Raw genomic sequence first — 27378 nt, 5'->3', positions numbered from 1 at the left:
ACCCAAGGTAAAGGTCACCACTAACAACGGTAAACTTTCACAGGTAGATAACATCTTATCTACACACCCTAAACTCTCCAATACATGTAATGTTGTATACAAGTGTCATACTTGTATATTACAGTATATACTGTACAGCGGTTCGTGCACGCGCTTTATATACAACATATTTATATAACAAATAGAGTTAACTAACCCAAATGAACCCAAAAATGTATAATCTTCTATCACGGACGTCACGAGTCCTGGAAGGACGAAATAATAACTGACGAGTTCTAGGACAAAATGGTTGTATGATGTCCCTAACATCAATGACGAGTTCTAGAAGGACGAAACTGCTGTATGATATCCCTGACATCACTAACGAGTTTTGAAGGACGAAACAGTTGTATGATGTCCCTAACATCACTGACGAGTTCTAGAAGGACGAAACAGCGGTATGGTGTCCCTAACATCAATGACGAGTATTAGAAGGACGAAACAGCTGTATGATGTCCCTAACATCACTGACGAGTTCTAGAAGGACGAAACAGCGGTATGGTGTCCCTAACATCAATGACGAGTATTAGAAGGACGAAACAGCTGTATGATGTCCCTAACATCACTGACGAGTTCTAGAAGGACGAAACAGCGGTATGGTGTCCCTAACATCACTGACGAGTTCTAGAAGGACGAAACAGCGGTATGGTGTCCCTAACATCAATGACGAGTATTAGAAGGACGAAACAGCTGTATGATGTCCCTAACATCAATGACGAGTATTAGAAGGACGAAACAGCTGTATGATGTCCCTAACATCAATGACGAGTATTAGAAGGACGAAACAGCTGTATGATGTCCCTAACATCACTGACGAGTTCTAGAAGGACGAAACAGCGGTATGGTGTCCCTAACATCAATGACGAGTATTAGAAGGACGAAACAGCTGTTTGATGTCCCTAACATCACTGACGAGTTCTAGAAGGACGAAACAGCGGTATGGTGTCCCTAACATCAATGACGAGTATTAGAAGGACGAAACAGCTGTATGATGTCCCTAACATCACTGACGAGTTCTAGAAGGACGAAACAGCGGTATGGTGTCCCTAACATCACTGACGAGTTCTAGAAGGACGAAACAGCGGTATGGTGTCCCTAACATCAATGACGAGTATTAGAAGGACGAAACAGCTGTATGATGTCCCTAACATCAATGACGAGTATTAGAAGGACGAAACAGCTGTATGATGTCCCTAACATCACTGACGAGTTCTAGAAGGACGAAACAGCGGTATGGTGTCCCTAACATCAATGACGAGTATTAGAAGGACGAAACAGCTGTATGATGTCCCTAACATCACTGACGAGTTCTAGAAGGACGAAACAGCGGTATGGTGTCCCTAACATCAATGACGAGTATTAGAAGGACGAAACAGCTGTATGATGTCCCTAACATCACTGACGAGTTCTAGAAGGACGAAACAGCTGTATGATGTCCCTAACATCAATGACGAGTATTAGAAGGACGAAACAGCTGTATGGTGTCCCTAACATCAATGACGAGTATTAGAAGGACGAAACAGCTGTATGGTGTCCCTAACATCAATGACGAGTATTAGAAGGACGAAACAGCTGTATGATGTCCCTAACATCACTGACGAGTTCTAGAAGGACGAAACAGCTGTATGATGTCCCTAACATCAATGACGAGTATTAGAAGGACGAAACAGCTGTATGGTGTCCCTAACATCAATGACGAGTATTAGAAGGACGAAACAGCGGTATGGTGTCCCTAACATCAATGACGAGTATTAGAAGGACGAAACAGCGGTATGGTGTCCCTAACATCAATGACGAGTATTAGAAGGACGGAACAGCGGTATGGTGTCCCTAACATCAATGACGAGTATTAGAAGGACGAAACAGCGGTATGGTGTCCCTAACATCAATGACGAGTATTAGAAGGACGGAACAGCGGTATGGTGTCCCTAACATCAATGACGAGTATTAGAAGGACGGAACAGCTGTATGATGTCCCTAACATCAATGACGAGTATTAGAAGGACGAAACAGCTGTATGATGTCCCTAACATCACTGACGAGTTCTAGAAGGACGAAACAGCGGTATGGTGTCCCTAACATCAATGACGAGTATTAGAAGGACGAAACAGCTGTATGATGTCCCTAACATCACTGACGAGTTCTAGAAGGACGAAACAGCTGTATGATGTCCCTAACATCAATGACGAGTATTAGAAGGACGAAACAGCTGTATGGTGTCCCTAACATCAATGACGAGTATTAGAAGGACGAAACAGCTGTATGGTGTCCCTAACATCAATGACGAGTATTAGAAGGACGAAACAGCTGTATGATGTCCCTAACATCACTGACGAGTTCTAGAAGGACGAAACAGCTGTATGATGTCCCTAACATCAATGACGAGTATTAGAAGGACGAAACAGCTGTATGGTGTCCCTAACATCAATGACGAGAATTAGAAGGACGAAACAGCGGTATGGTGTCCCTAACATCAATGACGAGTATTAGAAGGACGAAACAGCGGTATGGTGTCCCTAACATCAATGACGAGTATTAGAAGGACGGAACAGCGGTATGGTGTCCCTAACATCAATGACGAGTATTAGAAGGACGAAACAGCGGTATGGTGTCCCTAACATCAATGACGAGTATTAGAAGGACGGAACAGCGGTATGGTGTCCCTAACATCAATGACGAGTATTAGAAGGACGGAACAGCTTTATGATGTCCCTAACATCAATGACGAGTATTAGAAGGACGAAACAGCGGTATGGTGTCCCTAACATCAATGACGAGTATTAGAAGGACGAAACAGCTGTATGATGTCCCTAACATCACTGACGAGTATTAGAAGGACGAAACAGCTGTATGATGTCCCTAACATCACTGACGAGTATTAGAAGGACGAAACAGCGGTATGGTGTCCCTAACATCAATGACGAGTATTAGAAGGACGAAACAGCTGTATGGTGTCCTTAACATCAATGACGAGTATTAGAAGGACGAAACAGTTGTATGGTGTCCCTAACATCAATGACGAGTATTAGAAGGACGAAACAGCTGTATGATGTCCCTAACATCAATGACGAGTATTAGAAGGACGAAACAGCTGTATGATGTCCCTAACATCAATGACGAGTATTAGAAGGACGAAACAGCTGTATGATGTCCCTAACATCAATGACGAGTATTAGAAGGACGAAACAGCTGTATTATGTCCCTAACATCAATGACGAGTAATAGAAGGACGAAACAGCGGTATGGTGTCCCTAACATCACTGACGAGTCCTAGAAGGACGAAACAGCTGTATGGTGTCCCTAACATCAATGACGAGTATTAGAAGGACGAAACAGCTGTATGGTGTCCCTAACATCACTGACGAGTATTAGAAGGACGAAACAGCTGTATAAGGAAGTTGAGTTCATTACCGCTTTACTGTAACTAATTTTGATGTTTTTATTAAAAGTCGCCAAATCTTATGTGTGCTTTGTATAATCTGCCTTGCCCGACTTGCCCTGGACTCTGACAGTTTTGTGTCAGTTTTTTATCCTCTAGCCCGACTTGCCCTGGACTCTGACAGTATTTTGTCAGTTTTGTCTATCCTCTAGTCCGACTTGCCCTGGACTCTGACAGTTTTGTGTCAGTTTTGTCTATCCTCTAGTCCGGCTTGCCCTGGGCTCTGACAGTATTTTGTCAGTTTTTTCTATCCTCTAGTCCGACTTGCCCTGGACTCTGACAGTTTTGTGTCAGTTTTTTATCCTCTAGTCCGACTTGCCCTGGACTCCGACATTATTTTGTCAGTTTTGTCTATCCTCTAGCCCGACTTGCCTTGGACTCGGACATTATTTTGTCAGTTTTGTTTACTTATGTTAACATTTTGATGTCGAAAGTAAGATGCCATTTTGGGTAGATAATCAGAATCATTAGGCCTTATACAGTGTTGGAGATCAATGTTATAAATTGTACACGTAATTCTATCTGGGACACGAATACTCATACATTAGTACTGTAAGTGAATATATTCTTAGGATGAAAAGTTATTTGATATTCGTCCAATAAAAAACAAATCTGAAAAACCATCGACATAAAAGAATCTGATGTATTCGGTGGGTTTTTAATTTAATTGATTGAAGCTTTTAGGCAAAATCTGTTTTGATTAAAGTGGTGATTAGAAGAGCTGTAGGGTGTGTGTTGTGTATTGATGTATATAGGTCAGTATACGGCTGACACCGGTATCAATCGCCCGTGTGTCTATATATAGATGTAGTATATTACAGGTGCGTTAAGGTAATGTACATACACAAAAAGGTGGATCTGAATTAAGAACTGTTGTTGGTGTCAACCTAGACAGCCTCTGGTATATTGAACAGAAGACATCGCGGATATCTCGATTTAATGCCTCTACGGACATAACAATTTCCTTTTGCTGCGTAAAATGGTTATAATGTTCATAGCACTGCAACACTACTGATATCGTTTTTATCCCAAACCGAAAAACACTGTCTGTAAAAAAAATGTCTTTTACAAATGTAACATCAATGATGCTCCTCGCGGAAAATTGATAAAAAGGGTAGAATTAGCTGAAGACGCACGCATTCTGTTGTAAGGTTTTCTGATGGCGTCCATCAGTTGTTATGCTTCATCATGGCGTACGAAGGCAGATACCTTTTACTGTACGACAGACTGTCAACGGGATTTAGCCATATATACTACTCAATGACGCTGTGAGGTTGATATTTGTTTACTTCGTGCTGTTTATGTTGACAGTAATGTATTTAACTTCCGTTACTTCTTTACTTCCGGTATGACGCCAGATTTTATCAGAGTCTCTCTACATCAAATCCAAGCTCTTATGAGGTGATGAATGTTGCCCATATTCCTTACATTATTGAGGTCTTATGTGCCAAGCAGTGCTAAGACGTACATGTACACAACATGTTCGTTTGCGGATAAAATCAATTAATCTTTTCATTCTATCACTATCAAGGTTTATTTTTACAATGACAATTTGTTATGGTAACGATATTAATATCAGTTATCAAGAATTCTAGTGCCTTACATCACTAATGTTATTTTAGATGATATGAAGGATGATAAAGCTGTATGAATCAGTTAGATGTATATTTTGGCATACTATTACATCGCCAATGTTACTGAATTGATGTGTTGTTCACAAGCCTTAAGTGTATCGTATACTAGAAGACATTTATACAAAAACGTATTATTGTTTCGTAGATTTCCTACATGGAATGTTTCCCCACGTAGTGAGTACAAATCTCCCCGGGGCCTTGTGATTCATCTGATTTTTCGTGTTTGTGTGCGGGTTCCATTGCGACATTTCAACATACAATCTGATCAACCAGGCTTTCTGTAAAAATGTATTTAATTTAGCTTTTAATAAAAATGTAACAGATGTTCTGAACATTCACTTGTACAAAATCAATATCTCTTACACAACTCCTTCAGAGGAAGGCATGCAGGCTTGTAGACTAGGCTTCCTGTCAATCTTAACCAGGTAGTCCTCTTCACTAATTTTGTAACGTTCGCTCATTGGGGTTGGTTGGTTTGCTGACATTCAGACCTGTATCACTGGGTACATACTGTATATCGTTCATACCCTGTGACATTTAGTATACATGTACCTCATTTATGACCTATACACTTTCTACAATGTCTATAAAGTATACATTAAATATGTACTTATTTTCACCTTAACATACAATGTATAGACTTGTGTCTTAATGATGTGGGTATTGTTGACTTCATGTTAATATTTCACGTTTGTCGGATATATGATTTCCGGTTGATGTGTCACGTTTGTCCGAGATATTTCATTACTTCCGGTTGATATGTCATGTCTGACCGCGATATTTGATAACTTCCGGTTGATATGCCGCGTCTGTCCGACATATGTTATGACTTCGGTCACAGTTTTCCGAGATATGATGTGCGGTCGATGTGCCGCTCCTGTCCGAGATATTTTATGACTTCCGGTTAATTTGCCGCGTTTGTCGGAGATCTGATGTTCCGTTGATGTGCCACGTCTGTCTGAGATGTGATTTCCATTTAATAACAGTTCACTAAACCGGAAGTACAATGACAGGTTAAACCCACTAAACTATACTCTACCAGACCTCTTGCACAACCAGGTCTTCTCGAACTTTATCTTTTCAAGCCAAGGAAAGACAACTCTGCTACCCTATTGTCGAAGTTCTACATGATCAGGTTACAAGCATGCTATGTACAGGAGCCATATCCAGGTGTTTCTCTAACCCAGCGTTAGATACTTTAATAAACTATAACAGATTTTATCGTCACGATTTTGACAGATTAATTAAACCATTCGTATGTATATAATACTATTTACATCCGAGACGGCATGCAACGTTTGTTACGAAAATTGTTTAATATAATGAAGTGATGAAGTGACGCATTCGTGTAACGTGATATGAACTTGTCAATGTTGGACATGCTCCTTATGGCAATCTAAACTCACTTCTGCCACGTCCACAACAGTACATTGTATATGTCATGTTTTTAACCCCATGCATTGGATTCTACAATACTGAGCAGGGCATCTTGTCGGGAATCCAGATGAGGTTTATCAGAGGATTGTGTGATTTCGTGATCATGGAAGGTCTACATGAAATGAGGCTAACATATCTTTATTGAGACACAACGTATTGATAGATTGAACATTTAAATATTTTAGTCGCTGAAAGTAGCTTTTTTTTTTTATTAAATCCCCAGTCAGATGGTGTTCTAATAAATATAAATCTCACAGGAACAAGAGTGAAGAATTGTACCTGGGATGGCCTACACTGGTAATAAGACATATTGTCGATATAATGACATTCCTGGCGGTTTATCAATTAAATCAATGACATAAAAACTTAATGTCTGGGTACCACTCAAGCTATTAACACTATATAATCTAGAGAAGTTGTCGGTAGCCAATTCCTCACTTTACGACATTTAACTTAAAAGTTGATTTTAATCGATTTAGCGTCATACAAGTAGATCGCAATGACTCACTGGTAACTGTAAAGTCCAGAAAGCTACGAGAATTAACTAGTTATATCCCAGATACATTATTTAAATGTGTGAGATTTTATAAACCACGCTACTTCAGTAACAACTCCATACTATCATCAACAAATCTACAGGGCGTGTTTTAGTCATCAGACAGGCCATAAAGGAAACACAAAAGGAAAGAAATTATGATAATTATATCACTTTAAAGTTAAAATTAGCTATAACGTTCCGTTCCAGAAGTCGTGTGAAGTTTTGTTTTTGGTGCACGTGCTGCAGGGCGAAACTAGGATTTTTGTCTGCGACGTAGCTTTGTCGTATATTGTTACATTTCAGGCGGCGACGGCGTCGGCGTCGTCAACATTTCACTTTAAAGTTTTAGATCCGTTGCTTAAAAAGTATAAGTCAAGTCACATAGCGTACATGTCAACACAACGTTTATAGTCCATTGACCCTGGAAATTAGGGATGATGGGAATGTGCTCTTGGAAGTATTTTGTTAAGCTCTGTTTCACAATAATTATCAATGTTTGCTTAAAACTTACCAGACAAAGCAGGATAGGCGATACACATAATTACGTACAATGGATTAGCTTAATACAAATGTATTATTTGTATGTTTATATGGAGATCGATTTGGCGTTCATGGGCTGATGAACCTTCACCGTAACAATTACAGTCAATACAGACAGTCGATGGTACGTCTGCAATCCAACGTTTCAACTCTCGTCATACTTTCATTGTAACTGTTAATACAGACAGTCGATGGTACGTCTGCAATCCAACGTTTCAACTCTCGTCATACTTTCATTGTAACTGTTAATACAGACAGTCGAGGATGCATCTGAAATCCAAGGGTTTTGCCCTCGGCATTATACCTTGACGACAGAGACCTTTGATTTCGAAGATTACGACACGTTGTGATGTCTAAGACATGGAGTCATTAAAACTATGATCACGTCATTGAATGTCCAATCCCGTCAATGACATGTAATGAGAAACCAGTCAAGTGTGTTACGCTTGATGATATATTTTTTCTCAATTCATTCCGATTCGTCATGTAATAATGCACGTGACTCAGTTAAGGACATTACTCATGTATAAAACTCTCATTGACATTCATGTGAAACTGTTTAATTAAACCATATTAAACATGTCAAATATGACTGACAATTTACCCTTGATGAACGAGGCCCTGAACGGGAGGTGGGCGTTGGTACTGTGTAAATCAATATAGTTTGATAACGTACATATACTATGGTGGCTCGTTAGGGCCAAGTATCAAATCTCGCATTCTCGCACTCTCGACCTTAGGTCGAAAACGCGAGAATGCGAGAACGCGACGGCGAGGGAGCGAAAATGCGAGAATGCGAAAGGGCGAAAACGCTAGAATGCGAAAACTCGACGGCGAGAATGCGAAAACGCGAGATTAATCTCGCATTCTCGCCGTCGCGTTTTCGCATTCCCGCATTTTCGACCTGAGGTCGAGAGTGTGAGAACGCGAGATTAGGCCTTAACGGCCGCCCTCGCACTCTCGCTCCCTCGCGTAAGGAAGTTCGTTTATTTTCTGGAGGAACATATATAGGTACATTACGTTGGATATAGATAAATATATATGTGAGGAAGTGAGAGTGCGAGGACGGCCGTTTAAACCTAATCTCGTGTTCTCGCGTTTTCAACCTAAGGTCGAAAACGCGACGACGAGAGAGCGAAATTGCGACGGCGAGAGTGCGAGATTAATCTCGCGTTTTCGACGTCGCGTTTTCGCATTCTCGCCGTCGATTTTCCGCATTCTCGCGTTTTCGCTCTTTCGCATTCTCGCCGTTGCGTTTTCGCATTCTCGCGTTTTGGACCTAAGGTCGAGAATGCGAGAATGCGAGATTTGATACTTGGCCCTAACGAGCCACCATAATATACTACTGAGTCCTGTCGATGTTTAAACCCTCCTTTGTAGATATGATGTAGGTCTCGTGAATTAGACGCCATGGGAGATTTTGTGTAAAACTGAAAAACTCTCGGACACGCCTAAACTGTTTGCACGAAAACATGTTCAATACAGTGCCTTTCTCAGTGGAAATCCTGACAAGGTTATATGTTAACTGTATATACATCATATATAAGTATCTACACGTGATAAGGAGGGACAATTATCGATAATTACAGTCTGCGTATAATTCCAGTATATCTATCAAATCAGACACTAGCATAACGTGACAACAACAATTCAGTATGGAGCAATGTTTTCGGTGTCGTCAATAATAATTTAATGGGAATCTTTTGATTATATTATCTCAACTATTTTCCACAAAGACAAGTGATTTTGATTATATATAAATAAAATCTGACTAGGCGATTGGGTGCCGTAGATCGTGAGTTCGAGGCCCGGTCAGGGCACGAGTCATAAAGTTGTCTTCCTTCTTCAGATGTGTAACTATGTTATAAATATAGATGACACTTAATTATATATAAATATAGATGACGCTATGTACGAACACAAGGTAAAGGTTAAGTTATTGTAAGTGTTGCCTTATCGTCGATAGTTTTATTTTCGGGGATTCGTCATGATGAACCGTTATTTTACATAAATCGTTTGTTTGATGCAGCATTTGCGGGCCCTAATGACCTTTTATGTGTTGATGGGTTGTTGAGTATTCACTTATAACTTCCGTGTATGTACGACATATGTTAAAACAGCTACAATAGGTTTGTAAATCTCAGAAACCAATTAAATGGTGACAATAACGGTCACCCTGTCCTGAGAATTTATCGGACAGATATCTAATTAAAGTGATCTGACGTCACGTTTACCAAACACTGCTATATCTCGGTAAGGATTTGTCCGGGAGAAAGAACGATAGATTTAGGGATTATAGGATTATCCTGAATGGTCAGATATCTATGTAGGGTATGTAACGGTAACGGAAGCGATGGTCAAGGGTTGGGACCACCGATGACCATCGGTCAGGACGAATATTTTCTGTAAGGTCCAACACCTAGCAACCCCGTCTAACTTATTACGTCATCAGGCCCGGGATTAGTCTCTATTTTCTCTCTCTATTTGTCTACACCAATTCTAACGTGAGTGGATAGAAATGAAATTTACCCGTTAAATGTGAAGACTATGCTTCGCCTATCTTAAAGAAAATGTTCCTATCTCAGGATATATTGTAGCGAGGCGCTGGCCAGCTCCCACTGTTGACGACAATCCGATTCAGATATTTGTACAAGGTTTTTAAATATTCTTATTATCGATGAAGTCCGCGGTGAAGAGATTGAATAACCTGTTTATACGCTCTAAGGAGCCATTACATCTTTGTTTATGTAAATAATGTATAATGAAAATACAACAACTCACAGCACATGTTTCATGTAAAGATATCTTCGGGCTGTTGGCGGTGTCCTTTAATGTCAGGATATGGTGTTGTTCCGTACTTAGGTCTAAAGAAATAAAATAAAGTAACAAATTAATCGTACATTTATTTTCTTTCCCCTACTCAACCATCAGAACAACCTTTGTTTCATCTGCAAGGATATTTAAAAGTTAAAATATTTAATAAAAATATTAGTTTTACTCGATCCAAGCAAAGCAAAATCCATCGGCTTCCTCTTTTTTGTAGTTTTTCCTCTGTATTTTCGATATATCCATGTGAAAAAACCCTAAATGTTTCAACCACACGTCACTCTCGCGCCGGGCCTTTCAAGTGTTCCGCAAGCATAAGCGTCTTCAGTCGTCAAACCAGCTTTTGTTAAAGACATGACTTGTGTTTTGTAAATACCTCTTGATGCGAGAGTTAACATTTACTTTGTCGTTACAGGAATACTCATTGGAGCTGGGGTGGGGATTTATCCTAACGGCTGGGACAGCTCAGAGGTACAACAGGCATGTGGCTACACGTCACAGCCGTATTACATGGGTAAGTATACTGATCATAGTTGCGGTAAGTCGAGTAATCAGCCACACAAAAAAATACTACATACATATATAAACACATTATAAAATACCGACAGAATAACAAAAATCGTAATTCTAACTTAAGAACGACAAAACGTGGGCAAAATATGAACACATACATGTATATAAATTTGCATAAAACCGCTGAAAAATACAAAAAAATCGGACCAGGTGATACAGAAGGGTAACCGTCTTTTATCGACGACATCCGTCATTAGGATTTAGGTGAAATGAGAACGGTGACAGCGGAATCAGCGGGCATCTCAACAACCAACGAACGTGTCGGACTTCCATTTCCCATTTATTTCCGAATGAGATCACGATGTCCGCTATAAAATGTTTCTGTTGTATTCATCAGTCTCCATCTCTCGAAAGCTTGTTTAAAAGCCAAATTTGTCCAACATCATCAAATTAACAACATTTTTACCACATGTTTCCAAAGGTCACCAGATAATGTTTTAGCCGAATCCTATTGTAATGAACATATCATTGACATGGATGGTGGACACCTAATGGATTGTGTAGTCGTTAGTACTGGACGATCTTAGAACTTAATATCCGGTCGGCATATGCAGTGTCTATTTCCATGACTGCGATAACGTCAATTCTGAAAAGTGACCTAAGACATTAAATTTGTTTGACTGCTTCCCGGGCCATTACATTCGACAGTATTCGTACTGACCAGAGTTGTCCGAGTAAAATCGGTAGATAGGAATTATCAATCTTATCTGTCCAGGTCCAAGGATATACTGTAGCATGACGTCATTGGCATTGTTACCAGGGAAACCAGTGGGATCATGCCAATGTACTATACGGAATACCAACACGTCTGTTTTGTAATCATCAAGCCAGAGTAATGGAATTCAATAAAGTGTGACAGTAAAACACAAAATATATAAATGTCATTCTTCAGCCAGACAGTGTTGACGTAGGCAATTACTGTAATACAACAGGCCAATTTGACCTTTTCTTCCGTAGCTATATGTACAGCAGAAAATTAGTCTATTCTGACATAATAAAAATACTGCTGTACAATCGCAGTCCTCCGACATTCAAACCAGATCGATATCCCGACTGGCCCACAAATCACCCAGCCTTCCCTGTGTCCGTGTAGATTAGGTAATGGTATGGTAATACACTATGGTACCGGGGACTCACCAACATCGCCCGGCCAGCACGCTCACAGATCGATACTGATGGTAAAGCCTAATCCAGCCACCATATAACGGTCCGCAATTTACCCGCTAATCAACTAGGTTTATAGTCATACCATCGTCACGTAAATCTGTACCGTAAACCAGTCAGGGTTGTATAGGATTAGGTACACAATCGCCACGTAAATCTGTACCGTAAACCAGTCAGGGTTGTGTAGGATTAGGTACACAATACCCACGTAAATCTGTACCGTAAACCAGTCAGGGTTGTATAGGATTAGGTACACAATACCCACGTAAATCTGTCTGTACTATAAACCAGTCAGGGTTATATAGGATTAGGTACACAATACCCACGTAAATCTGTACTATAAACCAGTCAGGGTTGTATAGGATTAGGTACACAATACCCACGTAAATCTGTACCATAAACCAGTCAGGGTCGTGTAGAATTAGGTACACAATACCCACGTAAATCTGTACCGTAAACCAGTCAGGGTTGTATAGGATTAGGTACACAATACCCACGTAAATCTGTCTGTACTATAAACCAGTCAGGGTTGTGTAGAATTAGGTACACAATCGCCACGTAAATCTGTCTGTACTATAAACCAGTCAGGGTTGTATAGGATTAGGTACACAATACCCACGTAAATATGTACCATAAACCAGTCAGGGTTGTGTAGGATTAGGTACACAATACCCACGTAAATCTGTACCATAAACCAGTCAGGGTTGTATAGGATTAGGTACACAATTCCCACGTAAATCTGTCTGTACTATAAACCAGTCAGGGTTGTATAGGATTAGGTACACAATACCCACGTAAATCTGTACCGTAAACCAGTCAGGGTTGTATAGGATTAGGTACACAATACCCACGTAAATCTGTACCGTAAACCAGTCAGGGTTGTATAGGATTAGGTACACAATACCCACGTAAATCTGTACCATAAACCAGTCAGGGTTGTATAGGATTAGGTACACAATCGCCACGTAAATCTGTACCGTAAACCAGTCAGGGTTGTATAGAATTAGGTACACAATACCCACGTAAATCTGTACCGTAAACCAGTCAGGGTTGTGTAGGATTAGGTACACAATACCCACGTAAATCTGTACCGTAAACCAGTTAGAGTTGAATAGGATTAGGTACACAGTACCCACGTAAATCTGTACTATAAACCAGTCAGGGTTGTATAGGATTAGGTACACAATACCCACGTAAATCTGTACCGTAAACCAGTCAGGGTTGTGTAGGATTAGGTACACAATACCCACGTAAATCTGTACCGTAAACCAGTCAGGGTTGTATAGGGTTAGGTACACAATCGTCACGTAAATATGTACCATAAACCAGTCAGGGTTGTATAGGATTAGGTACACAATACCCACGTAAATCTGTACCGTAAACCAGTCAGGGTTGTGTAGGATTAGGTACACAATACCCACGTAAATCTGTACCATAAACCAGTCAGGGTTGTAAAGGATTAGGTACACAATAGTCACGTAAATCTGTACCATAAACCAGTCAGGGTTGTGTAGGATTAGGTACACAATACCCACGTAAATCTGTACCGTAAACCAGTCAGGGTAGTATAGGATTAGGTACACAATACCCACGTAAATCTGTACTATAAACCAGTCAGGGTTGTATAGGATTAGGTACACAATACCCACGTAAATCTGTACCATAAACCAGTCAATGTTGTGTAAGATTAGGTACACAATACCCACGTAAATCTGTACCGTAAACCAGTCTGGGTTGTATCGGATTAGGTACACAATACCCACGTAAATCTGTACCGTAAACCAGTCAGGGTTGTGTAGGATTAGGTACACAATACCCACGTAAATCTGTACCGTAAACCAGTCAGGGTTGTATAGGATTAGGTACACAATACCCACGTAAATATGTACCATAAACCAGTCAGGGTTGTATAGGGTTAGGTACACAATACCCACGTAAATCTGTACCATAAACTAGTCAGGGTTGTGTAGGATTAGGTACACAATACCCACGTAAATCTGTACCATAAACCAGTCAGGGTTGTATAGGGTTAGGTACACAATACCCACGTAAATCTGTACCGTAAACCAGTCAGGGTTGTATAGGATTAGGTACACAATCGTCACGTTGTCGGAATGTTACAGATTTCCTATGTACGTTTCTCTCTGGATTATTTAGATAAATTGTATATTTAAAGAAAACTTCAATACGAACAGATGCAACAGCTGTATTTCAATCGACAAAACGTTTGGGAATCTTCATCATAGTTTGAAAGTTAGGTAACGTCATGGTTAAACAGCGATTAAACTTTAATTATTATATAACAGTTTCTAAACAAGGTCTACCAACTTATATTAAACACTATTGTTGGCTTGGATGGAAGTGCGCGAGGGCTCATTCTGTGAGAGAAAATCGGAGTACCCGTAGAAAACTCACGTGATCCGGCAGTTGGCTCCATACCTTTTCACAGCTGCTGGGGGAATCGAACCACGGTCTCCTAAATGCAAGTGTGTTACTGATGTGCCACCCGACCACCCAACAATGATTTCTGTAGTGTATGATGAAAAGACACGAACAGTTACCGAATGTAAACATTCACATCTTTTTATAATGACTTAATTAGTCTTCATATTGACGTAAATATCAGCATGTTTTTGGCGAGATATTTAAATTTCATATTCATCGTTCGATTATCCCTTCTTCGATTAAAATGGTTTCCAGTTTTAAACAAAAAATAAAAGAAAGCTGGCGCCACAAGTCTGTAATTATTTTGTAGGAAGGAACACGTTTGTCTGCAAAATATACACGTTCTGAGTAGTATTGAGATTTTGAATAGAGAATTTCTAGAGCTGATTTTAAAAGCAGAAATCTAAATGTGGAAGAAAAAAAAACCCCACCTTATGTGATCCGTTACTTTTATGAGGCAATCTTTGGTGTTTCCCCACAGATACGTGGCTTCCTATCACAGCCAGCTATCTGTAGACACTCCCCCGATACCGCGTATCCGAGACGGAACATCAGCTAGGAATGCTCTGTAGACAAGTTACCGCACTTCAAAGTCAAAGTTTGAACAATGCATGCAGCTCTCAAGCTTTATTCGAGGATTCAAAGAATTGCAAAAAAAAGTTTCCCATTGGTTTTCTATCAGACGAGTCTGCGTTACAAACCTCTCAGTGACAGGAATGCTATACAGGAAGTAGCATTCTGACAAGCGTTCATCAGACTCAAAATAGTGCTGCCCACATGTAACGCCATTACATACCATAACCTGACACCCTTAGGTGTTCTGGTTTGGTACCAGACACCGCAAGGTATACAAATCAACCTACAAACGATTAAAACGACTGTTACAAATTAACATTGACTTGAGTTCGATATTGTGATCAATGAACCCGAGTAAAGCTTATATACATGTATCTAGAAGCCAGAGGTTTATTTTTGTGTCTGTAAATACAATATCGGTATACTCTGTAAGTATACAGACTATCCCGTCATCCTCTCGTGTATCCCACTGTTATCACAAATCTAATGTGATCATGTGGTAATGAACTGAAAGATACAATCAGTGTGTTTTCTGGTGCATACAAGACCCAGCGTCGGGATAAGTAACAAATAGCTAGTTGGCAACATTTACACTGGCCAACCGCCCAGAAGTTTTTGTAAAGAATTTGTCCAGCTGAATTATAATATAAATAGAATATCTCTTCAAGTTTGAAACTTAGCATCTCTAGAATCAGACAGTTTCTATAGACCAAAATCATAAAGCTCTATTTAATTTATAAGTTTAATATTCTAGACACAGGGGCCAGCCTAGGTAATGCACAATAATGTACATCGCATAAGCTGACAATACCAGGGCACGTGACCTGGCACGCGAGATAAGACGAGATTTAAATAAGTTTGTTTAACATGTGTATTGGTGTAATTCTGGTGAATGTTTTTAACCTTTTAGTCGTTATAGTCATGTTCAGGTCTGTCTGTAGTGAAGAGATTTACAAGATGTGTATTTATCTTAGGTCGACACGGTGTAGCGCAGCAGTCTGTGTAATACTGGGCGGCTACGTCAGGCTACATAAAAAAAGTATTATACAACATCGTGGTTTCTGTAACATAGTCTCAACATTGTCCCGTATTACTACATGCAATGACTAAATAGCAATGTTGAGGTCAATTCGGCAATATTCTCAGTATTAATAAACGGAACATTTTCTACCTTATCTCATATATCTAAAATTCTTTGGTCCGATATAGCCTACCAAACGATCGCCTTCCTTTTATGCGCTTGGAGGAATTTCCCTTCAGCTCAATCGGTGGACCGGCCGTGGGTCGCGGTTCGATTCGGTGGAGGCCCATTACTCGCTTTCCTGTTACATGTACATTGTAAGAACAGCAATATAATCACGTAATATTTATAATAGAATGTGTATTAGTATATTTTTGATAATAGTTTGACTCGATCTTCAGATGAACTTTCGATTTATGTTTCAGGGGACTGTACTCTATTCTGGTCTTTCTACCTAACAGCGGCCGGAGCAGCCGTGACTTTGATTGGCTCAGCAATGTCCTGTCACGCCAGTAAACGCAAGTTTGGCCACGCATCTTATGCCGATATGTGATAACACCGGTCTGAGACTGTTACTAAGGAGCCCTTGACCAATGATGACCGACCAACCCTCTAGTAAACCAAAGTAGTGGAGGAAAGCCATTGTATTCCCATCGTGTCTTGTTTGTTTCCCTAGCAACGTCACACGTAGCGACATCCTTGTACCCTTTGGGACCAAACATAGCTGAAATCATTAACAATGGTTTTCGGACAATATTGCGATATTCAGTCGGCATATCTTGTATATGTTTGTACTAGATTATAAACATGTCTCTGCTACATTGAGGACATATGTTACTATTTGACAAAATTATCCGACAAAACGACGAAGTTTCACAGTTGAAGAAGTGACGGTGGCTCATCAATGAGCCTCACAGTGACTACGGACTCTGTAACCAGAGTAACGTGGTTGTCGCCAGTGTCAGTTAGGGATTAATGACATCCAGAGAAATGAGAGTCATTTTCGCCCTCCAATTAAAGGAACGGTTCACTGCTGTCCGGCAGAATTATGATAGCATTGGTGTACATGGACCATGCTGCCGTTGATATAATTACGTGGTGCTAGACTTGTGTTACTGGGGTAGGACAGAAAGCATTATGTCGAGCTAACAGATAGTCTTCCTGTCGGAATCGGAGGTGTAATCCGTCATGGACACACATTAGTACGGTACCAAACTATGGCAAAGTAACCGAGACCAAGACATCTCTGTACAAAGGAATCTGTTGGGAAAATTAAGATCTGACTTTTAATTACAAGTTTGGATTGTAAAGTATCGGCGTCCGTATTCGCTTTGTTTGTACGCTCCCAACATCAATTACAGCCTCTGTGATGTACGGCCATTGTCGTGCCGGCAAAGATTTAGGATTGAACTGTAGGACACGTGAGTCAAATGATTAGTGTGTTGTACATATTAAAGGGCCGGTAAGGGTCGGGTTCACCCATCCTAACAAAGCAGTGTAGATACGAAGGGTAAAGAAAGGTCGGGATGCTCAGGTCAAATACAGTTACAACTAATAATAAAGGTCAAGGGTGACAGTACAAATAAGGTCATCCGCCATAAACTAGTAAAGGTCAACCGTCGTACACAGGAAAGGGTCAGGAGTCAAGGACAATTTTTGGGGACTTAGAATTAAACGTCGTGTAGTGTAATATAAGGCCATGAACACGAGCCTAATATTTATCTATGATCTATACATAGGGAAACGAGTTAACAGAAAAAAAACCCGGTTACTTTGATCTCGAGACTTCCCCTGTGAGATGTCCTTGAAGATTACGGTATTAATGTCCCTACGCGATACGATCTGTATCTCGATTCTTGATGTATGGATGTTTCCAGATTTTATATTGCTTTGGAGGAAAAAAAGGAATAGATATGTGGAGATAGGAGACGTTGCTGGCTTCTTTGGGAAAGGAAAGACTTTCGACTTTATTGCAAAAATTCATGTGGAAGATGATTGAACAAAGGCATGATGTGTAGATATTGGTGTACCCCCATTAAATCGGGCGTTTTACTGATGCCTGCCTGCTATTTTGAAAATTACCCTTTGCGTGATCGGACTATTTCTTTAATCTAATTGGAACAAAATGGGTTCTGAATTATTTAGAACACAAAGAAAACATGCCAAATTGGATTCTTGTTATCGGCACGGAGAGGGTGTCAAGTAAACGTCTGGAGAAAATTAAAGTTGTTCGCATTAAAGCCCAGTCACCTTTAGTTGGAAGCTGGTTATACGATTGACGATAAAGGAGACCTGCGCAGTAGATTGATCCAGAGTAACTGTAATTGGCAATTACCCTGTACGTAATTCACTGTATTTACTGGCTTAACTACGAATGGATGCCCACTAAGTAGTGAACGTTTCACTTTTTATCCTCGTGAATGTTATTTAAATATTTTGTTACGACATTTTGACAACAACTTAATTGGTTTTAAATGTGACATGTTTCTATTTTAATTCCGTGTGACAGGCACAGTTCCAGTGATGTATGGTCGACACGGAGACGCATGCAATCGTGTCCGATCCCAATACATTACACTGATGCACTGTAATATATCACGTGATTATGAGGTAGGCCCACTTGGCGTCTCGCATCCAAGTCGGTCGGAGAGGAAAACGTGTGTGTGAGAGTGTTTCCAGCGAAATAAAGGCTTGATGGCGAAAAAAAAAGAATGTTTTGAAAGCCAAATAACGCTTTTTCCATATGATAAATATGATATTTCTAATGCATGTTATATTTCGATGTCTGAAAATAATACCATCAAAGTGTCCATGGCTCTTGATGATATCATACTGGTCCTCATCAACAAAGAAAAGCGACATTATGTACAGGTCACATACAGGGTGTTACATCTCACATACAGGGTGTTACATCTCCCATACAGGGTGTTACATCTCACATACAGGGTGTGTTACATCTCACTTACAGGGTGTGTTACATCTCACATAAAGGGTGTGTTACATCTCACATACAGGGTGTGTTACATCTCACATACAGGGCGTTACATCTCACATAAAGGGTGTTACATCTGACATACAGGGTGTTACATCTGACATACAGGGTGTTACATCTCACATACAGGGTGTTACATGTCACATACAGGGTGTTACATGTCACATACAGGGTGTGTTACATCTCACATACAGGGTGTTACATGTCACATACAGGGTGTTACATCTCACATACAGGGTGTTACATCTCACATACAGGGTGTGTTACATCTCACATACCGGGTGTGTTACATCTCACATACAGGGTGTTACATCTCACATACAGGGTGTTACATCTCACATACAGGGTGTTACACCTGACATACAGGGTGTGTTACATCTCACATACAGGGTGTGTTACATCTCACATACAGGGTGTTACATCTCACATACAGGGTGTTACATCTCACATACAGGGTGTTACATCTCATATACAGGGTGTTACATCTCACATACAGGGTGTGTGACATCTGCCATACAGGGTGTTACATCTCACATACAGGGTGTTACCTCTCACATACAGGGTGTTACATCTCACATACAGGGTGTTACATCTCACATACAGGGTGTTACATCTCACATACAGGGTGTTACATCTCACATACAAGGTGTTACATATCACATACAGGGTGTGTTACATGTCACATACAGGGTGTGTTACATGTCACATACAGGATGTTACATCTCACATACAGGGTGTTACATCTCACATACAGGGTGTTACATCTCACTTACAGGGTGTTACATCTCATATACAGGGTGTTACATCTCATATACAGGGTGTTACATCTCATATACAGGGTGTTACATCTCACATACCGGGTGTTACATCTCACTTACAGGGTGTTACATCTGACATACAGGGTGTTACATCTCACATACAGGGTGTTACACCTGACATACAGGATGTGTTACATCTCACATACAGGGTGTTACATCTCACATACAGGGTGTGTTACATCTCACATACAGGGTGTTACATCTCACATACAGGGTGTTACATCTCACATACAGGGTGTTACATCTCACATACAGGATGTGTTACATCTGACATACAGGGTGTTACATCTCACATACAGGATGTGTTACATCTGACATACAGGGTGTTACATCTGACATACAGGGTGTGTTACATCTCACATACAGGGTGTTACATCTCACATACAGTGTGTGCTACATTTCACATACAGGGTGTTACATCTCACATACAGGGTGTTACATCTCGCATACAGGGTGTTACATCTCACATACAGGGTGTGTTACATCTCACATACAGGGTGTAACATCTCACTTACGGGGTGTGTTACATCTGACATACAGGATGTGTTACATCTGACATACAGGGTGTTACATCTCACATACAGGGTGTTACATCTCACATACAGGGTGTTACATCTCACTTACAAGGTGTTACATCTCACATACAGGATGTTACATCTCACATACAGGGTGTTACATCTCTCATACAGGGTGTTACATCTCACATACAGGGTGTTACATCTCACATACAGGGTGTTACATCTCACATACAGGGTGTGTTACATCTCACATACAGTGTGTGTTACATCTCACATACAGGGTGTTACATCTCACATACAGGGTGTTACATCTCACATACAGGGTGTTACATCTCACATACAGGGTGTGTTACATCTCACATACAGTGTGTGTTACATCTCACATACAGGGTGTTACATCTCACATACAGGGGTGTTACATCTCACATACAGGGTGGGCTTATTCAGTCACCAGGATTTGTGATGTATGACGTTTGCCAGGTAAGGTAGTTGGAACAGTAATGTGGCGTGGTTTGTTTATTATATCAAAAGATTTGTAGATGATTGTAAATCAAATCTAGTCTTACATCGTCGTGTAATACACCTAAAGGTTTGTGCACGATTTGGAAACAAAGGTAAAATATAATACCAAGGGGTATTACACAGGTTTATGGTTGATTGGGATGATTTAAAAATAAAGTATGATATCACGGATATTACCTAAGGTTTGTGGCTTCGTGTGCACAAAAAGTTATCCACATTATAGTTTTAATAACACCAAGACACGGGTGTTTGTTCCTTTGACGACCAGTCATGTCTCTCCTACACGGAAGGACTGTAGCCATGATGACACGCCACTAACTTATCAACAACCTTAAAGAGACCTCGGCACGCGAGCTGGGCAGGCGTTCTACTGAAATCGATACTTGTGCAATATTTAAGCTATTAAGTCGAAATTTTAGAGGACAAAGATGTAGCATCGGGTCCGAGTAGTGTAGACCTGAGGGAGGTGAAAACACGAGGAATGATGATTGTGTTGTTGAAGTCATGTTTCCCTAACAAATACAAAATGGTTGTGTTTATTGCGTATTGATATTTTATGATATATATTTTGGGTCTATTAATGGAAATCTGACTTGTATGACAACATACTTATGATGAATGCATTGTACGTTTTATTGAGTAATAACGGTAATATAACAATGTTCGATTAGTATTAGCCATTGTTTGTAGTTTTTACACGAGTACTTTTAGTCTTAACAGCTACATTGATACATGTCTACCCTTTAGTTACTGTGGTAAGCCTTTAGTTACTGTGGTTAGCCTTTAGTTACTGTGGTTAGCCTTTAGTTACTGTGGTTAGCCTTTAGTTACTGTGGTTAGCCTTTAGTTACTGTGGTTAGCCTTTAGTTACTGTGGTTAGCCTTTAGTTACTGTGGTTAGCCTTTAGTTACTGTGGTTAGCCTTTAGTTACTGTGGTAAGCCTTTAGTTACTGTGGTTAGCCTTTAGTTACTGTGGTAAGCCTTTAGTTACTGTGGTTAGCCTTTAGTTACTGTGGTTAGCCTTTAGTTACTGTGGTTAGCCTTTAGTTACTGTGGTAAGCCTTTAGTTACTGTGGTAAGCCTTTAGTTACTGTGGTAAGCCTTTGGTTACTGTGGTAAGCCTTTGGTTACTGTGGTAAGCCTTTGGTTACTGTGGTAAGCCTTTGGTTACTGTGGTTAGCCTTTAGTTACTGTGGTTAGCCTTTAGTTACTGTGGTTAGCCTTTGGTTACTGTGGTTACCCATTGGTTACTGTGGTTACTATGGTTACCCTTTGGTTACTATGGTTACTGTGGTTATCCATTAGTTACTGTGGTTACTGTGGTTACCCATTGGTTACTGTGGTTACTGTGGTTAGTCTTTGGTTACTGTGGTTACCCATTGGTTACTGTGGTTACTGTGGTTACCCATTGGTTACTGTGGTTAGTCTTTGGTTACTGTGGTTACCCTTTGGTTACTGTGAGAACGGATGGAGCTGTGAGTGACATTTTATTGACCAAATATTTCCCCGATGATATTTTAATGTGAGAGTTATATCTTATTTCATTGACCAGTGTTTATTATCAATGTACGAATGAGTGAGAATATAAGTTACTGACAAGAGAACGCCTTCACATTAATTTGATACTTTAAAAGGTATAAGAAATGTCGATATTTATGAATGTATGATATTTTTAAGATACGTTGTATGATATTGATGCTGGCGCAGTAGTAAAGACGACCATTAACTACTCTGCCACTAATAGTTTTAAAAATATTACAATTAAATGTTGTTTCTACGAGAACGTTTAGTGTTTTAGTTATAATTATACATTACCATCAAATCGATATAAGACAGCGACGGAGATCTTGTGTTGTGTACCCAGCCCGAATATCGGCAAAGACAGTACCACAGATATTATAACACACGGACAGTACCACAGATATTATAACACAGACAGTACCACATATATTATAACACAGACAGTACCACAGATATTATAACACACGGACAGTACCACAGATATTATAACACAGACAGTACCACAGATATTATAACACACAGACAGTACCACAGATATTATAACACAGACAGTACCACAGATATTATAACACACAGACAGTACCACAGATATTATAACACACAGACAGTACCACAGATATTATAACACAGACCAGTACCACAGACATTATAACACAGACAGTACCACAGATATTATAACACAGACAGTACCACAAATATTATAACACACAGACAGTACCACAGATATTATAACACAGACAGTACCACATATATTATAACACACAGACAGTACCACAGATATTATAACACAGACAGTACCACAGATATTATAACACAGCAGTACCACAGATATTATAAACACCAGACAGTACCACAGATATTATAACACAGACAGTACCACAGATATTATAACACACAGACAGTACCACAGATATTATAACACACGGACAGTACCACAGATATTATAACACAGACAGTACCACAGATATTATAACACAGACAGTACCACAGATATTATAACACAGACAGTACCACAGATATTATAACACACAGACAGTACCACAGATATTATAACACACAGACAGTACCACAGATATTATAACACACAGACAGTACCACAGATATTATAACACAGACAGTACCACAGATATTATAACACCAGATATTATAACACACAGACAGTACCACAGATATTATAACACACAGACAGTACCACAGATATTATAACACAGACAGTACCACAGATATTATAACACACAGACAGTACCACAGATATTATAACACACAGACAGTACCACAGATATTATAACACAGACAGTACTACAGATATTATAACACAGACAGTACCACAGATACTATAACACACAGACAGTACCACGGATATTATAACACACAGACAGTACCACCGATATTATAACACACAGACAGTACCACAGATATTATAACACAGACAGTACTACAGATATTATAACACAGACAGTACCACATATATTATAACACACAGACAGTACCACAGATATTATAACACAGACAGTACCATATATATTACAAAACAGACAGTACCACATATATTATAACACAGACAGTACCACAGATATTATAACACAGACAGTACCACAGATATTATAACACACAGACAGTACCACAGATATTATAACACACAGACAGTACCACAGATATTATAACACAGACAGTACCACAGATATTATAACACAGACAGTACCACAGATACTATAACACACAGACAGTACCACAGATATTATAACACACAGACAGTACCACAGATATTATAACACAGACAGTACCACAGATATTATAACACAGATATTATAACACACAGACAGTACCACAGATAGTATAACACACAGACAGTACCACAGATATTATAACACAGACAGTACCACAGATATTATAACACACAGACAGTACCACAGATATTATAACACACAGACAGTACCACAGATATTATAACACAGACAGTACCACAGATATTATAACACAGACAGTACCACAGATACTATAACACACAGACAGTACCACAGATATTATAACACACAGACAGTACCACAGATATTATAACACACAGACAGTACCACAGATATTATAACACAGACAGTACTACAGATATTATAACACAGACAGTACCACATATATTATAACACACAGACAGTACCACAGATATTATAACACAGACAGTACCATATATATTACAAAACAGACAGTACCACAGATATTATAACACAGACAGTACCACAGATATTATAACACAGACAGTACCACAGATATTATAACACACAGACAGTACCACAGATATTATAACACACAGACAGTACCACAGATATTATAACACAGACAGTACCACAGATATTATAACACAGACAGTACCACAGATACTATAACACACAGACAGTACCACAGATATTATAACACACAGACAGTACCACAGATATTATAACACACAGACAGTACCACATATATTATAACACAGACAGTACCACAGATATTATAACACAGACAGTACCACAGATATTATAACACAGACAGTACCACATATATTATAACACACAGACAGTACCACAGATATTATAACACAGACAGTACCATATATATTACAAAACAGACAGTACCACAGATATTATAACACAGACAGTACCACAGATATTATAACACACAGACAGTACCACAGATATTATAACACAGACAGTACCACAGATATTATAACACAGACAGTACCATATATATTACAAAACAGACAGTACCACATATATTATAACACAGACAGTACCACATATATTATAACACAAACAGTACCACAGATATTATAACACAGACAGTACCACAGATATTATAACACACAGACAGTACCCCAGATATTATAACACAGACAGTACCACAGATATTATAACACACAGACAGTACCACAGATATTATAACATAGACAGTACCATATATATTACAAAACAGACAGTACCACAGATATTATAACACAGACAGTACCACAGATATTATAACACACAGACAGTACCACAGATATTATAACACAGACAGTACCACAGATATTATAACACAGACAGTACCACAGATATTATAACACAGACAGTACCACAGATATTATAACACAGACAGTACCACAGATATTATAACACAGACAGTACCACAGATATTATAACACAGACAGTACCACAGATATTATAACACGGACAGTAACACAGATATTATAACAGACAGACAGTACCACAAATATTATAACACTGACAGTACCACAGATATTATAACACTGACAGTACCACAGATATTATAACACACAGACAGTACCACAGATATTATAACACTGACAGTACCACAGATATTATAACACACAGACAGTACCACAGATATTATAACATAGACAGTACCATATATATTACAAAACAGACAGTACCACAGATATTATAACACAGACAGTACCACAGATATTATAACACACAGACAGTACCACAGATATTATAACACAGACAGTACCACAGATATTATAACACACGGACAGTACCACAGATATTATAACACAGACAGTACCACAGATATTATAACACAGACAGTACCACAGATATTATACCACAGACAGTACCACAGATATTATAACACAGACAGTACCACAGATATTATAACACACAGACAATTAAATAATTCCTAGATCAAGAACGGCGCTGATAGTTATTTTGTTTTAATTATAAAATATTACTCACATAACTTGTGAAGTTGTGTTATTTTTTGTTGTTGATTATATACATGTATATATAGGTAGCATTTGAAAGCTCTCTAGGCCGAAAGTAACTGGCGGCCATTGTTTTAATTAACCTGGGGCTGTATTCCTACACTGACCGAATCACTGTAAATTGTAGTACATTTGTATACAGTGTCATCAATACAATTTGGTTTACTAACAACATATAGGCAAATGCAACATAGAATGTAAATCTATTACCATATACAGTGTGTATACAACAATATATTATACATTAATCAACCGACACCACCCCGGTATGGTGCCTCTTCAGAATTATAAAGCACACTCCGACGAAATTTCATCTGAATATATTTATTTAAACATTTTAACAAATTATATAGTAATAATCATCCAAGACTCGCACGTTATCTAAATTCACATGGAATCGTATGATTTTGCAGGTCTCTAATACCCTTCTTTTGAGATAATATTCCACATTTTTGACTTTGAGGATTGGACAAAATTGAGCATACACATCCCTGCATTATCATTATTTAAAATAAATCATTTTTCATTAAGATTTTGTTGATAAAGAGTATAACAGAAATAACTTGATACTAACAAAGTTAAAAAGGACAATAAAAAGCTCTAAATCGATATACTGAGGTCGAAGTATGATCAAATGAAGAATCGCATGTGAACAATAAAAATGTACAGGGAGGATATGACCATGTGATCCGGAAGGGTTAGCGTCCTCTGCTTCATCGACGACACACGCCATACAAATCTGGGTCAAATCGACGATACTCGCCATACAAATCTATAATGTAGGTCAAATCGACAACACCCGCCATACAAATCTAAGTCATATCGACGACACCCGCCATACAAATCTAGGTCAAATCGACGACAGCCGCCATACAAATCTAGGTCATATCGACGACACTCGCCATACAAATCTAGGTCAAATCGACGACACCCGCCATACAAATCAAGTTAAAATCGACGACACTCGCCATACAAATCTAGGTCATATCGACGACACCCGCCATACAAATCTAGGTCATATCGACGACACCCGCCATACAAA

General features: G+C 39.3%; 1 protein-coding gene across 1 annotated transcript in view; it reads left to right on the top strand.

Moving 5' to 3' along the window:
• The window catches only part of LOC117342383 (LHFPL tetraspan subfamily member 6 protein-like), a 44062-nt gene extending 25264 nt beyond the window's left edge, over nucleotides 1–18798 (top strand). The window contains exons 2-3 of the mRNA XM_033904534.1: nucleotides 10869–10967; nucleotides 16658–18798. Coding sequence (XP_033760425.1) covers nucleotides 10869–10967; nucleotides 16658–16785 — 227 coding nt within the window. The 3' untranslated portion in view covers nucleotides 16786–18798. The remainder of the gene's footprint in view (nucleotides 1–10868; nucleotides 10968–16657) is intronic.
• The last annotated feature ends 8580 nt before the right edge of the window (nucleotides 18799–27378 follow it).

This window comes from Pecten maximus, chromosome 14 (assembly GCF_902652985.1).
Source record: "Pecten maximus chromosome 14, xPecMax1.1, whole genome shotgun sequence".
NCBI classification, from domain to species: domain Eukaryota; kingdom Metazoa; phylum Mollusca; class Bivalvia; order Pectinida; family Pectinidae; genus Pecten; species Pecten maximus.
This window is presented reverse-complemented; position numbering and strand designations above follow the sequence as displayed.